Source organism: Pagrus pagrus (assembly GCF_965226575.1).
Source record: "Pagrus pagrus genome assembly, chromosome: 18".
In the NCBI taxonomy this organism is placed as follows: domain Eukaryota; kingdom Metazoa; phylum Chordata; class Actinopteri; order Spariformes; family Sparidae; genus Pagrus; species Pagrus pagrus.
In genome coordinates, this window is record NC_140202.1 from 22,636,907 (window position 1) to 22,651,392 (window position 14,486).

The 14,486-nt window shown below is 41.6% G+C and overlaps 1 protein-coding gene across 3 annotated transcripts in view; it reads right to left on the reverse strand.

The window, feature by feature from the left end:
• pcnt (pericentrin) overlaps positions 1 to 13,690 on the reverse strand; it is a 38,392-nt gene extending 24,702 nt beyond the window's left edge. For all 3 annotated transcript variants that reach the window (XM_084381043.1, XM_084381044.1, XM_084381042.1), the window contains exons 1-19: positions 13,481 to 13,690; positions 9,885 to 10,061; positions 9,243 to 9,386; positions 7,919 to 8,068; positions 6,885 to 7,795; positions 6,432 to 6,791; positions 5,698 to 6,085; positions 4,271 to 4,666; positions 3,968 to 4,186; positions 3,697 to 3,792; positions 3,219 to 3,338; positions 2,690 to 2,945; positions 2,403 to 2,482; positions 1,979 to 2,255; positions 1,575 to 1,675; positions 1,320 to 1,431; positions 972 to 1,098; positions 614 to 733; positions 447 to 525 (exon numbers count right to left, since the gene is read on the reverse strand). In XM_084381043.1, the coding sequence (XP_084237169.1) occupies positions 447 to 525; positions 614 to 733; positions 972 to 1,098; positions 1,320 to 1,431; positions 1,575 to 1,675; positions 1,979 to 2,255; positions 2,403 to 2,482; positions 2,690 to 2,945; positions 3,219 to 3,338; positions 3,697 to 3,792; positions 3,968 to 4,186; positions 4,271 to 4,666; positions 5,698 to 6,085; positions 6,432 to 6,791; positions 6,885 to 7,795; positions 7,919 to 8,068; positions 9,243 to 9,386; positions 9,885 to 10,061; positions 13,481 to 13,528 (4,161 nt within the window). In that variant the 5' untranslated portion in view covers positions 13,529 to 13,690. The remainder of the gene's footprint in view (positions 1 to 446; positions 526 to 613; positions 734 to 971; positions 1,099 to 1,319; positions 1,432 to 1,574; positions 1,676 to 1,978; positions 2,256 to 2,402; positions 2,483 to 2,689; positions 2,946 to 3,218; positions 3,339 to 3,696; positions 3,793 to 3,967; positions 4,187 to 4,270; positions 4,667 to 5,697; positions 6,086 to 6,431; positions 6,792 to 6,884; positions 7,796 to 7,918; positions 8,069 to 9,242; positions 9,387 to 9,884; positions 10,062 to 13,480) is intronic.
• Between the last annotated feature and the right edge of the window lie 796 nt (positions 13,691 to 14,486).

Here is a 14,486-nt window from a genome sequence, read left to right on the forward strand (position 1 = left end):
CAGCAGAGTTCTGAGCTACTTAGAGGTTTCCGAATAACTTTTTGATATGCCAGAGAAACGGACATTGAAATAGATGAACCTGCAAGTAATAAAATCAACTTCTTCTAACCATCCTGCTTTGTTAAGAACAGCGTTACCCTGGCAATTAGGAAAGAATACCGTCTTTATCAGCAGTCTAATTTCTAATATGGCCCTCAAAGTCCAAAATGACACCAAGACCTTTAACCTCTAACTTAACTTTGGTCTGGTGAGCCAGGTTCCCAAGCCTATTAAAAAGTGTGATGCTTACGGTCAAAAATAATACCGTCAAAATATGCAAAAAAATGAACTCCGAGCCGAAGACATCATCATGATTCTATGATGCAACATTTGCAGTGCAAATTTTAAAGCACTCAAATTCACACATTTATGTAGCGACAGCAGGTCTTCACATAGTACGTGCGTACCTGGTGTTTCTCCAGTTTGAGACCAGTATCAGAAAGCACATGATCTTTTCCCTCTTGAGCTTGGATTTGAGATATGAAACTGAAACAGAGACCAAAGGCACTGATGTTAAAATAATTGTATAAAGGTTGTAGTGCATGTATCAGGTCTTACATAGGGACATCCATACCTGTCATCTGAGGTTTTAAGAACAGATTCCTCCAAGGCACCTTCCACCAGCCTCAGCTGAAGCAGAGCAATTTCCTCTCTGTAGTTCTCCTCTGTTACCCGTAATCGCTGCTCAAAGTACCTAAAGAAGGATGAGGTAAAGCATGTATAACTAGCACGGATAGTGAAAAGGTATAAAGAGGAAAATTGGCATATAACTGACAATCTTGTTGACTAACACAAGCTAATACATGCTGTGTAACCTGAGTTTGAATATCATTTATTTTCCTAAACATTAGATTTGAAACATGGACAAAGAATAAAAGTTAAGACTTTTGTTAGAAGAAAAGCATCATGATTGTGTGCGAGTGCTTTCAAACCTCCTCAGGCTTTCCAGCTCAGCCTCATTCTGCTCTCTGATTTCCCGTTTCTGATCATTAAACTCCGTCTTTAGGCGCTCAATGTCATCAACACGGGATGAGCGTGCGAGCAGCTGCTCCTTCAGCTCTGTCAGATAATGAGGCGGACAGCAAAGACACGAAAAGGTCAGAGCACAGTCACTGGAAATATATACTCTATTCCTGTGTGTCATATCACACCACAGACTTCAGCCATCGTTAAGAAAGCAATTTATTTTCTGTGCCTTGTACCTGAGAGTTAATTATGAATATCTAAACAAAGGCAGAAGATGAAAATATAGCATTACCAGGCTGGTAAATCAATCTCACCTCCCAGCTCTTGGCGACTAGTCCTCATGCTCTCCAGCTGGGTCCACAACTGTCCTACTTCTTGTTCAGAGCTCTGTTTTAGCAGGGTCTTCTCCTCCTGTAGGCGCAAAACCTGATTCACAGGGGAAACAAAACAATCTAGTAAGTTTTCTATGGTCTCAGACTGGTACTAGCTACATGAGTGAAACATATTTGTAATATATTTCTGTTTGTTTATAGTATAGTTAAGATGTGCTGCATATTAAGTGAACTTACCTCTTGCTGCAATTGCTGTTCCTTCTCCTCTAGGTGGAGCACGTGCTGCTCTTTCTCCTGCAGCACTGCCTTGTGACAAGAGACCAACTCCTCAAGACGACCTAGGAAGCATTCACAACAGAGTGAGCAATAGAACAACTTGCATAAGTTAGAATATAAAACACATGCATAGTGTAAGTAAGTGGCCACAAGTCTGATATCTGAAACCTCTAAACTAAATTTAGAAGCCTTCAAAATCATGACTGTTAGCAGCAAGTCAGCATGATTGTCTATTATATGTATGGTTGCATTTTCATGCAGAAAAGACAGATTAAATTGACAGATGATAAATTTATAGGATTGTGCAGCCTTATTGGATGTATGCATTGTGAGTGAGGAGGGGAGGTCGGTAGAAAGCAACTCACAGGCAGCAGCGTCTCTGTCAGCCCAGGCTTGTTTCAGCTCCTCCTCTAATTTCTGGCTCTGCTCCTTACTGGAGGTCTGGAGTTCCTCAAGCCTGGCCTGTGACTCCTTCAGCTCTGACTGGGTCTGGGACAGAGCTTCCTGGCATTCACTAAGTGCTTTGTTGGTCTGGGCAAGTTCTGCCTGGGTTACAGTAAGGCTGTTCTGGGTCTCTGTCAGAGATGTTTGGAGGTTTGACCGGGTGCTCTCAGCATCCTTATTCCACTGTGACCTTAGAGCCTGTGAAAAAGAAAATACCAAGATGATTTGAAATGTAAAATCAAAATGGATCCAATATGGTATAACTTTCAAACTATGCAATGAAATGGCAGTTAAAAAGTCAAAAAGCCCTTCAACAATTATATGGATTTTTTTATAAACCCTGACCTGTTTCTCTTCGGCCTGCTTTCTCTCCATGGCAGCGCTCTCCTGAGCAACAGAAGTCTCCCACTGCTGCTTCAACTCATCTGAACACACATATAAAAAGCAAATGAAAAGATTCACACGCGTCAGAGAATTTGAAGGTTACATCTGTCATTGTGTTCTACTTTGTCCTGAAGAAGCATCTAGGCAATGAGGGTGACTCACCCACATCCATAATGGCACACTCGTTGAGTGTGTTGAGTGTACCTGAGGGCAAATATGAACAAGAACACCGACTGAACAACACTCACTCATCTCTTCTTGGTGCAGCTCGTGCAGTCTCTCCTGCTGCTCCTGGATCTGCCGTTTGATCTGATCCAGTTCTAACTGATGCTGGGCCTGCAAAAGTGCACTTTCCTGGGCAAATGTCTCCCTCAGGGAGGCCTGGGCCTTGGTGAGAGCAGACTCCTGCTCCTGCTTCAAGTTTACATGGGAATGCTCCAGCTGGGACATGTGGACATTGGTCAGGCTTAGACGCATAGCTTCAAGTTCCTTGGTCTTTTGGACCTGAAGGAAATAAAAGCACAAGGTACGATTTGTATGAGAAAATATAATTTACCTTCCATACCAATATATTATGGCTGCAAAGTAAAGTAAGATTTAACTATTCAATTTCCATAGATACCAAATATGAGTATTAAGTACTACTAAGGAGTACAAGTAATTGCAAACACAAAATTACTTTGAAATAAGTGTGTAATGGAGGAAAAAGGAAGGGATGGAAGAGATATTTTTGCAGCATGCCGTGGCTCAAGAGGTCTACATGTACACATAGTATACCTGAGCCTGCTGCAGTTCGACCTGATGGGCAGCCTCCATGCTCTCCCTCAGCTGATTAAACTCCTCCTTGTGTTTGGCAGTCAGCTCTGAAAGCATCCTCTCATGCTCACGTTCAGTCACCTGGGGGACAACAGAACAGGGTGCAATGAAAAGCTAAAAAATAGTACAAAACTAGTAAAAGATGGCAAAAAGGGGTAGAACTCAGCGAATTGCAAACACGCTATTCACATTTAGAATCACTCAATAGCAACACTATAGTTATTTTTACATACATACATACATACATACAACTACAGAGTAATCTTTTTATAACATGGGTAAGAGAAAGGGGGAAAAATTAAATGAATAAGTAAAAATATGAATTACATTTAAACGAAATAGGGGCGTTTTAGGGAAATCTTTTCCAGTTTTCCCAAATTTAGTTTTCTGAAGGCTCGTTGAAAAAGTGGTTCTTTTCATATTCAGACTTTTTAATCACCTGTTTAATTAGGCTGATCTGTCTCTTCTGTTCTTCCTCCGTATGGGCCTGCCGCTTCAGCAGTTCTGACTCCAGGTGAGCGTTTAACTCAGAAACCTAGGAAGTTCCAGATATAGAAAAATCAGGGATTTCACAAGACGACGAAACTGAAGTGAGGCAAATACGGGTCCTGGGAGTTTTTAAAAAAACATTTATTCTTAAAAATGAATAATTCGGTCATAACTCTGTCAAATTATCAGCCTTTGAAGTTGGTGTGGTTCATAAATCTCACCTCTTGTTGATGTTTCTCCATCAGGTCCTTCATCTCCTGTTGGTGAGATGTCGCGAGCCTTTGTGTAGCCTCCTCAACAGCCACATCCTGCTTCTCCAGGAGAGCCTTCACCTCCTCCTCCCTCTCCCTTCTCTGCTCCTCCAGGTGGTGCCTCACATCAAGGAGCTCCTTCTCCTTCTCCTGTGTCTCTTCCTCCCATTTCTCCCTCCCTTCAGCCAACTGTGAAAATTATTTTGTACAGCATGTTAATCTCTTGCAGGTAGAAATTAAGTAAATAAACCATTATTACATAATATATCTCACCTCTATATCTTTGGCTTTAAGCAGGTTCTCAAACTGATCCAGTTCCTCCTCTAAGACTTGTTCCATTTGTTTAATGCGTTCGTCCATCTCCTCTTCTTTTGTTGTGTGCTCCTCCCTCTCCTGCACTGCCTGGGCTTGGGCCTCCTCCAGGCTGGCCAGGTTTTGTCTCAAACCGACAACCTGAGTTTCCAGTTCAATCTTCACTTTTTCAGCAATGTCCAGACTATCCTTGCTCTTCTCCAATGCGTCACACAATCTTCTCATTTCTGTTTTAACACATTCAAGCTCCTTTAATGTTTCCTCCAGCTCCATAGTCCTTTGACTGAGTAGGGCTTCCGTGGTTTGATGTGTTGTTTGTGTCTCCTTTTGCATGGACGACAGAAGTTTAAAGTGAGCCTTGAAAAAGGAAGAAAAGGAAATTCTTTAACTTTTTGTAAATTTTCTTATCAATTTATTTCCTCCTCTGTCTGAAGCCTTTAAGAACAAACATATTACTGCTGATTAGGGGTGTGCGATATGACGATTTTAGATCGTGAAGGATTATAATGTGTAGATGATCTGCCAAAGTGCAGAGATCGTAGGGATCATCTAGGGCACATTCTATAAATTGCAGTTCTATGCTGATGCACCGACGCACCAAACGTATTACGTCGTCAACCTGACCGACTAATCATAGCAAATTACGGGTAGTGACGCGCTTTCTTACCCGCCTCCTTGTTTATGTGTGTAGCAGTAGCCGCATGGAGAGCCATGGCAGAAAGTCAAACGGAGACTTTTTTTTTTTTTTTATTAAACAGTGTTTCACCATCTCCCATCTCTGGCAGTTAGCCCCTCCACCTGCCGCCTCTCTCGGGTGTGGGCGCGCACACACACAGGGCGTGCTTGGCCGCTAATAAACGGCAAATGCGCTATATCGCTCTAATTGTACAGTGTTCAAATTACCGTGACCCCCCCACCCCCCCGTCGGATAGTCCGACCACTGACAGACTTATTTGACCCTTTTCAATAAGCTATTTAGTGTTTTGATATACTTAAATCCTGTTAAAATGACTGTGTTGAATAAAACAAACAGTAATGTCTTAATTAATATTTTACTTTCATGTTTATTGAAAGCTACCTTTTATGTTGCAAGAGTGCACTTTATCAGAGTGTTGTTGTTTACCTTTTAGTATGTTTACGTCGTTTGCACATGTTCGCAAAACTGCAACTATTTAAATTAAAATCTGTTCAGAAAGGTTCTTTGGCCTAAATTGTCTTTTTTTTTCGATTTAAGATCGTGATATGATATTTTTGCTGTATCGCCCACCCCTACTGCTGATTTATGATGTCTAAATCAAATTGGGTAAAAAAAAAAACATCATCCATGCAGAGACTAACATGTTGACATACATTAAGCTACCACAAACAAACTTAAAATATGGGTATACCTGCAGTATTTGCAGATGTTTGTCGACTATGAGCTTTGCGCCCTGGTTGGCAGATTTTGATATCTCCTGCAGAGCCGACTTCAGTAGCTCCAGCTGTTTTTGATGAGCCAGGACTGCAGCCTCCTTCTCCCGCTCATCTTTTAGCTCCCCTACCAGTTTATCTCCCTCCTCTGATTGAGAGGTAGCAGAGACCAGCAGGTGGGTTTCAGTTGCTTCCTTTCCCATCAACATTACTGCATTTTCTTCCATTAAGGCACTGAGTTTGTTCTTCAGGTTATCTTGTTCATGGGCTTTCAAGTTCATCTCCTCCTCAACATGGCTCCTCTTCTCCTTCTCCTCTTCAAGTTCCCACAGAGCTTGCCTGAGTTCTTCCGTTACTTGGGCCCATCTAAACATACAGAGATTGTTTAAGAATTAATAGCTTTGAGCAAGCCATTAAAATACTTACTTTCGCATGAGATAATAAATCTATGTCCATTTTTAATGAACAAACATTTGTAGATAAGGTATATTCAGTTGAAGGTGCAGCTAACTGTAGACTCAATGAGAAAGAAAAACATTTATTTGCACTTGACAGATTTTTGGGCGCATGTATGACCAAATCAGTCACACCTTGAAGCCCTGATAATAAATTTATAATAGGAATCAAAACATATCATAAGCTGAAAAAGTTACGCAAAGAAATGTATCAGGGAAAAATGAACCACATGTTCGAATTAACTTCATTACGTTACCTGTTCCTGGCCTCCTCCAGCTCTTCAGCACTCTTGATAACTTCCTCCCTCAGCACATTCAAGTCCCTGTCCTTGGCAGCGAGCTCCTCACGGAGCTCACCACACTGCTGATTCAGTAGCTCCTTTTCAAGGTCTGCCTCTTCAAACGGCTCCTCCGACAGTTTACTCATTTCTAGCTCACCGGAAGTGGAGTTTTGAAGCCACTGAGTTAGAGATTGAGGGTTGGAATTATCAGCCACAGGGATGCCAGGGGAGCAGCGTGGGCTGGAGCTGTTGTGGAGGTTGTCGGTTTCTTCATGGAAACGGTTTGAAATTGATAACAGAGGCTCGTCTCCCAACACCTCACTGTTCAGCTCAAAACTGTGAAGAGAGGCAGAGGGATAATTTAGGGGATTTATCTAGCCAATAAAGCATAAATACTCACACAAATAGCAGAAATAATACTTCTCTAACCTGTAGTCTGCAGAGATGTCCAGCTGACTGCAGTGTTCCAAGCTTTCATTGACCACTGAAGATTGTGAGTGTGCAAGAGGAGCTGAAGATAAGTAGCGCTCCATCAGAATATCTCCAGATGTTGATACATTCATGCTGTCCTGATCAGGTCCATTTTCCTGACTGGCCTCATCTATACTCCTTTCATCACAACTAAGACCGGCCTTTGCTTGGTTTTGCCGATTCTTAGAGGCCTTGAGTCCAATCATCTCTTCCTCTGTGAACTTCAGTTGTTTTTCCTTCTCCTCCAATAGCTGCCTGACTCTCTCCACCTCCTCCCTGTGCTCTTCTTTGAGACTCTGAATCTCCTCCTCCTGCCTCCGTCTCTCTTCCTCAAGGCTCTGGAGACGAAGGGCAGAGCTGGCCACCTCCTCACTAAATCTCCTCCCTGCATCTTCTCCCTCTTGAAGCCTCTTCCTCAGCTCCACCACATCTCTGTTCAGCTTCTCCTTCTCTGCTTTGTACTGCAGCATCTCAAGGCACTGACTTTGGACTAGGCTTAACTGGGTCTGGAGGTCTTGCATCTGTGCCTCCCTTCCCTTTCGCTCCTCCTCCATGCTCTTCTTTTCATTCTCCAGTAAAGAAAGCACATGTTGGTGTTTCTCCATCTCCTCCGCTAGTTCAGCACATATGCGTTGGCTTTTCTGCCTTTCTTCTTCCAGCTCAGCCCTCAGTTTGTGCAGAATGTTGTCTGTCTCAATGTCAATGCTTGTCTCTGAGCCAGATCCTGCATTCCCTGTTTCCCCTGATGGTGCCTCCTTACCACGGTTGTCCGCATTTTGGAACCAATCGCCATGCTGATGCTTTTGCTGATGAGTGTCGAGGACTTCAGCCCCTGACTGACTTTTGATGCGCAGAAACTCTACACCGGTCTGTGAGGAAGACAATTCAGAAAATATGTAAGTTCAATTGCTGTGCATATGAAGAGTTAAGTGCACATTTTTGGGTAGAAATAACCCTGTGCTGCCACAGATTTAGCTTTGATTGGCACTTACCTGCTGTAGCTGTCTCTGCAGCGCCTGAATCTGTCCGGCAAGTGACTGTGCCTCCAGCTGTACCTGGTCCCTGCTGGCCAGAGCCTCCTGCAGGTTGGAGCTGAGCTTTGCGATTATCTCATTACGCTTCTCCACAGCCTCCTGCAACTGCTGTAAATGCAATAAAAGTATGGGTCAATTTAATTAGCACATAAACAAACACAATCATACATACACACACTTTCCTAAGGTGATGTGCAATACATTTTGAGAGCATACTGTAGCATGTATTTCTACCTTAAGCAATCCAAAGATTTATGTCCAAAGTAAAGGATTTAGTGGCATCTAGTGAGAACCAACCAATTGAGTACCCCTCATCTTATCCTGCCCTAAAACTAGAGCTTGACAGTTTAACAGTTGGCCGATATAGCGCTATCACAGATGTACTAGTATCAGCTTGTATGTTGTCTGCTATGTGCCGATAAAAAAATTAAATTCAAGGGGTTTTAATGCAGAAAAAGATGCTTGGGTTAATTTTATAATAATTAAATTCCATTGGAAGTTTGTTGCTGTCATTTTAGACAATAAATTGTATTGTTTAACTGTAAAATATCCTGCCTGCGTTAAATATCTTTGCTACATTTAAGGGATAATTGTCAAAAAAAACAAAAAAAAAACGCAAAGAAAAGGAAAGCACTGCATCAAAAGAAAACCAATAATATTTTTAGTCTGACACTATAGTCAAGCCAATTTGAGGCCTTGAATTCAATCTAATTTTAGACATTTTACAGTATTTCCACATTTTGAGATACCATGTTCAATACATAATGTAGACGAACTATGCTTTTCTTTCTTCACTGCACTGATCTGAAAACACAGCAGACAGCGTTACATTCGCCTTGGGTTGGTGATGACACAGAGCAGACACATAAATGTACACACCATAACAAGACTCTCATTGCCTTATGGGTAAACAAAGCATGAAGACAAATTAATCCATCTGACCAAACAAATCTAAATAAATATGCTGCAACGTGGCCTGACAACAGAAATCCTCAGAGACCAGTTTTCACTGTGTGAATTTAGAGCCTCGGATTATAACGCCAAGTATGCATTCATGACATTAAACCCATCATATATAAGCCCTGTCGAGTCTTTAACAGCGACAGCCAGATAATGCCAAAAGGAACAACTCAGAAGGCTTAAAATGACTAAATTAAGCAACACAAAAAACTTGTTTTAGTCACATGCTTCAACATACTCTACGATAAATGATATGATACCCTAAAAAAGCAGGAATTTGATATCCTCTGTTTATACATGTGTAATCACTGACTGTGTATACCTTGAGCTGCTCTTTTCCAGTGAGTGCAACCAGCTCCTGTTCTCTAAAATCTTCCACAGGGGACGGGCTTTGCTCCAGGGTGGGGTGCTGATCCTTCTGACGTTGGTTCTGCTGAGCCTCTGATTTCTCGGGCTTCTGGGGTTCCTAAAGGATTAAATCATTTTGGAAATAAGTTATTTTTTCCCCCACTTTGCCTGATAACAATGTAAAGAAAATGCAATTCATGCATTACAAATATTCATGTTGTGGGTGAAACTTTTCCTTTGAAAAAAAAAAAGAAGGAAAAAAAAAGGGAGTAAATAGTGCCACAGTTAATCCTGGCCAGGTTGCTATGACAACATGCCCTACAGGCAACGTGATGGTTAGTGACCCATTTCTCTAATGTATGTTTACTGAGCAGGGGGCACGGACCACTCGTTAAACCATACAGTGACCAAACAAAATTGACAAATACTGGAAGTCAGGTAGTGTGACCCGTGAAAAGCCCTGAGTGATGTCATGCAATAAAGCAATTTGTGTGATGAAAAGGACCAGCTGTTTTAATTAAAACAGAAGTCTTATTTCCACACAAATCAGATTTCCTCTGTCTCCTCTGTAACTCTATTACTGATGCATCAATGATCATCTCAGCTTGTGTGATACCTCATGGTTGGTCTTGTTGTTCAGCTCTGTGTCATTGGCCGTAGAAAGTGCTGGTTCTACGCGGCGGTCTTGCGTTGCGCTGTCATTCTGCGAGACAGCCTGGCCCTTCCTCTTCTGCGTCTTTTTCGCCGCCCCCGCACCGTCGCCTTTCGCCCGCTTCTGTCGGAAACTAGCAAGCTGCGCAGGAAGGACAGTGAGAGGTAGATGGACACATAGGTCAGGACCACTGAGCACCACCACACTATCAGCATGGTGAAGCTCAGGGGTCAAGGGTGAGAGAGCGCTAGAGTCCAGATTTATCTCCTCAGTTAAAAAAAAAGAAGTAATCAAAACATCATTCGGAAATCATGTGCAAAGTATAAATGCCTGGGTGTGCAAGTTGTTGACAGTCCACACTGTAGAAAAGAAAAAAGATTGGCAGCCCTTATTTTGATGAGTCAGAGTTGTGCAACAAAAAAGACAGTGTCCAATGAAGCAAGAAGAAATCCCAAACTCACACCCAAAATAGCCTGATGAGGTATCCAAGTTCGAAATGAGGTGATGTTGCTAAATATTCTCAAATCTCCGGAGAGCTATATCAACCCATGAGAAGTGCAAATTTTAGTGACACCAGCAGACCAGAATCAGCACAAGGTTAAAAGAAAAGTACAAATCCATCTCAGTCACTGAGATTTTTCAGCATGTAGGAAAGTCGGAGACAGGTAAACTGGCTGACTGGAGCTTTTTGAAGCATCACAAAGTCCTCTTTGAAATCATGAAATAACAAAAAAAAGTCAAGAATCTGACCCTGAAAAGTTCATTCACAGTGAAAAAACATCATCCCCCATTAAGCCACAATATTTAGCTTGAATTCCAAAGGGACCGATTTGGTACAAAATCCATCTCAGGACATTTCTCTTTGCAACACTCCTCTTTTTATCGCTGCCTCTCTCTTTCTCTCTCTCAGCCAGCCTCTCTTCTTTAAGCAGCTTAAATCAGATTACAGCAGTTCACATTGTGACAGGGACCCTCATCAAGCCCTCCATCAATAACTGACAGTCCATCATCGACTTCCTTTCTTGCTGGTGGTCAGACCTTTCAATTCTTCTTTATCAGGGTTGTTGCTCTACTGTCCAGTAGATGTAGATCTTGCGTACTGAAGGCAACATGACACCGTCTGTGCCAAACCTTTCATTCTAAAACTCACTACCACAGCCAACGCACAGTGCAGAGAGATCCATAAACTCTGGATAGAGGATCGCATGTGTCTAGACTAAGGAAGGAGGGTGGAGACTGTGAGATGCATTCACATGGAGAGGAGGAGACAGAGCTGTGTGTGTGTGGCGAACAGCATCAGAGCGTGCATGCTCAATTCAATTTGAGATTATATGGCCCTGGGAGAGCTACTTGTTGCTTTGTATGATGACTTGCATACATGCACTTGACAACACTGTGTATGTGTGTGCGCCTGTGCTTATTCTGATGACATGTTACATGCTTGCTCATAAAACCAAACGTAGATTTGCTTTGTTCTCTCATTTAGCACCATGCAATGTACCTGCAACCACATCAGCCTCCTCGTTTTGGTCCTAACACCAGGCCAAAGATTTGCTTAACACAATCATTACCCTCAACTCCACAGCACTTCAACCTCACCTCATTTTTATCTGCTTTCACACTAATCACTTAAAACCCCACCCGTTGTATCATTACATCACCCTGTTTACCACGTCTGATTGCTACAGCACAAATCACATGTGAAAGACACATTAGCCAGATGAGCTGTGTTTTGCCCAAGGCATTTCTGCACTACTAAGAGTCTGACTAACCGACTGGCTGGAGCTTACTGTGGCCACATCGGATGTTACTGGACTGCTGCATGCTGCTGTTGTGCTCTCAGCAAAGTTAACACAAAGACGACTCATTGGATTTGATTTCAGTGCCTTTGCATTTGTCTCTGGGAATTTGTGTATATATATGAGCCATGCTTTCAGTGTGGCCAAAAACTATCAGAGCTTTTTGATGCGCCAGATACAGTAAAGACAACTGACAGCACTGCATTACCATGGCAACACTATTCATGTGAAATGCAAGTCCAACATATTCAACCTCTCCAATTCTCATGGGCTTACTGCACCACCTGATGGCCTGCAACCAGCATGACAGTCTATGCACAATGCATGGCTACATTAGAAATCTAAATGAATGAAGCAAAACAGATTTCTTTCCCATTCACTGCCTTGATCATCTGAATTGAGAGTCATTCTTTCAACCACAGTGGGCTTTAATTGCAAAAACTGACAGCAATCATAGTAGTGCAGCAGATTAGAAGAAATCCCTGTTCAGCCACCCAAGGGAAACCAAACAAAAGGGAAAAAGACAGAAATCACAAAGAAATAATGTCCACAAGCCCACAGTGCTATGACATGGTAAAGTCACCACCAGTTTCTATACTTACCGACTGGTTTTGTTGCATGTTGGAGGATTTCTGTTAGGAATACCAGTGGTTCAGTTGAGTTATTCCTTAAGTATCTACATCATACTAATGTACCCACCATTTCTTTAGAATGAGCTCTACTATGACCTGAAGGTAGACTACAACGTCGATGAAACATCGATACAACGTCGATTAAACATCGATACAACGTCGATTAAATGAAATAAAATCAGCTACTCCACAACTCTGACCTAGTTTTAAATGTAGTTTTCACACAAAGCGGCCTGGTTGTCAATACAGAAATGGCCATTCTTGATTATTGGCCCATTAATAATATGGCCTCCCACTGAAGTAGGAACAGATGCTTGCTTTCTATATTGGCAACACCACTGTACCAATTTTCTCATAGTAAAAAAAAAAACATAAGTATCTTAATCAGGTCTTGAAAGTGTCCCTTAGATACAACTTAATACTATCTTTCTAAAACTTTCTAAACGGCTGTGGGAAGCTATAAAGTGTAAAGTTATAGAAAAGATAACAACAACAACTAGATTATGAATAAGTTACTTTTCTTTTTGGTTTGAGACTGTGCCATAATTCATGTAGTGTAGTTTATGTTTTGGTGAAAGTTATAGCGTTAATGCCTGTTGAAAATGTGCTTTTGTATTAGGTTGCAAAAGCATATTTCCCCCAAATGCAACACTAGGCAATAACTTCATGAACGATTATGCAAAAACGTTCAAAGAAAGTCCGACGAAAACATCGTATGCACCTGCACAGCTTGAAGGCACCACGAAGAAACTTGCAAGAAATAAAGAAATTTCCTTCATCTTTGCAAAGAAGTACATCGTTCTGGCTCTGTTTAACGTCAGGTGTAAACGAAGTGGTTTAATTCACCAGCCGATTAACCAAAGTTACTACATAAATGTTATTGTTATCTTTAGCTAGATGCAATCTCAGCTAATGATAAACCCGCGGCATATGCGCGGCAAATGTAAAAACTTTAAAGCACCCGTATTTTAACAGACAAATGGCATCCAGGCAACGACAAACAAAACGTACAACAATTTGGTACGTGGGTGTAGTTAGCAGTGGACAAACGATAAGCTATGACAAAAGAGTTGGCTAGCGTTAACTGCTAGCATTCAATATTAGCATGCGTTAAATGTTAGCAACAAACCTTAGCTTTCCCAGCCTCTATTTTCCTCTGCCGTTCATCTTGGTCCATCTCTTGGTTTAAATAAAACGAATAAAAGGTGAGGACATACGTCCTTATTGAACTGATAAGCACAACAATCCTTCACTTTGCATAAGTTAGCTAAAACAAAATCTTTGAGCTTCCTTTAGACACAACTGTCAACAGATAATATTCAATATGGCCGCCAAGTCAGTTCAACTCCGCCCTTATCGAGTTTCCTTGAATGAATGGACCAATCAAATCATTGAGCCCAACGTCTTCAGCCAATGGAATTTGCGTCGGTTAAACATATTGGCACACACCTAATAAGCCACCTCCCACCAGTCAAGGCTAGAGCCAGGTTGACCAATGAAATGTCTGTGTCATGTCGCCGATCTTAGATTGACGGCTCTTGTAGCCAATCAGAACAGGCTATTATAAAACATACCTCCGCTCATTTCCAATGTTTTGAAAGTGAAGAATCTTTCACTGGCTGAGTTTCAGTGGCAATGAAACAACCCTAAAATAATGAATTTGTGTAATCCTGTAGCATGTAAGTCCTATGGTTGATCACAAGACAAGTCTCAAACTGCTGGAGAAGGTATGAGGCTAATCTACAAAGTCAAAAATGTATTAGCCTACTTAAACTTAATATTAAAATAGTTCAGCATTCCTTTTTTTCGAGACTGGAAATAAAAAAAATAAAAAAATATGGACAACAGAGAAGAGTTGGCCCAGTCTGCAAATAAGAAAAATAATTCTTTGTGATAAAGAATTTCAATCTGTGGAAGGTAGAACTGTGAAGTTGAGTACTGAAGAGGAGTATTGGGAGCTGAAGGATGAGGTAGAGAGAATTTTCAGCCAAAATAAGATCATGTAGAGGAGACATACATGAGGTGATAAAAAGTTATCTGAGTCGTTACTGAGAGTTTTGTCTATCCAGGTAATTATGATGGACAATTTAGATGGATGTTTCATCAGCTTCAGCATGAACTCACCCAGGTGAAGT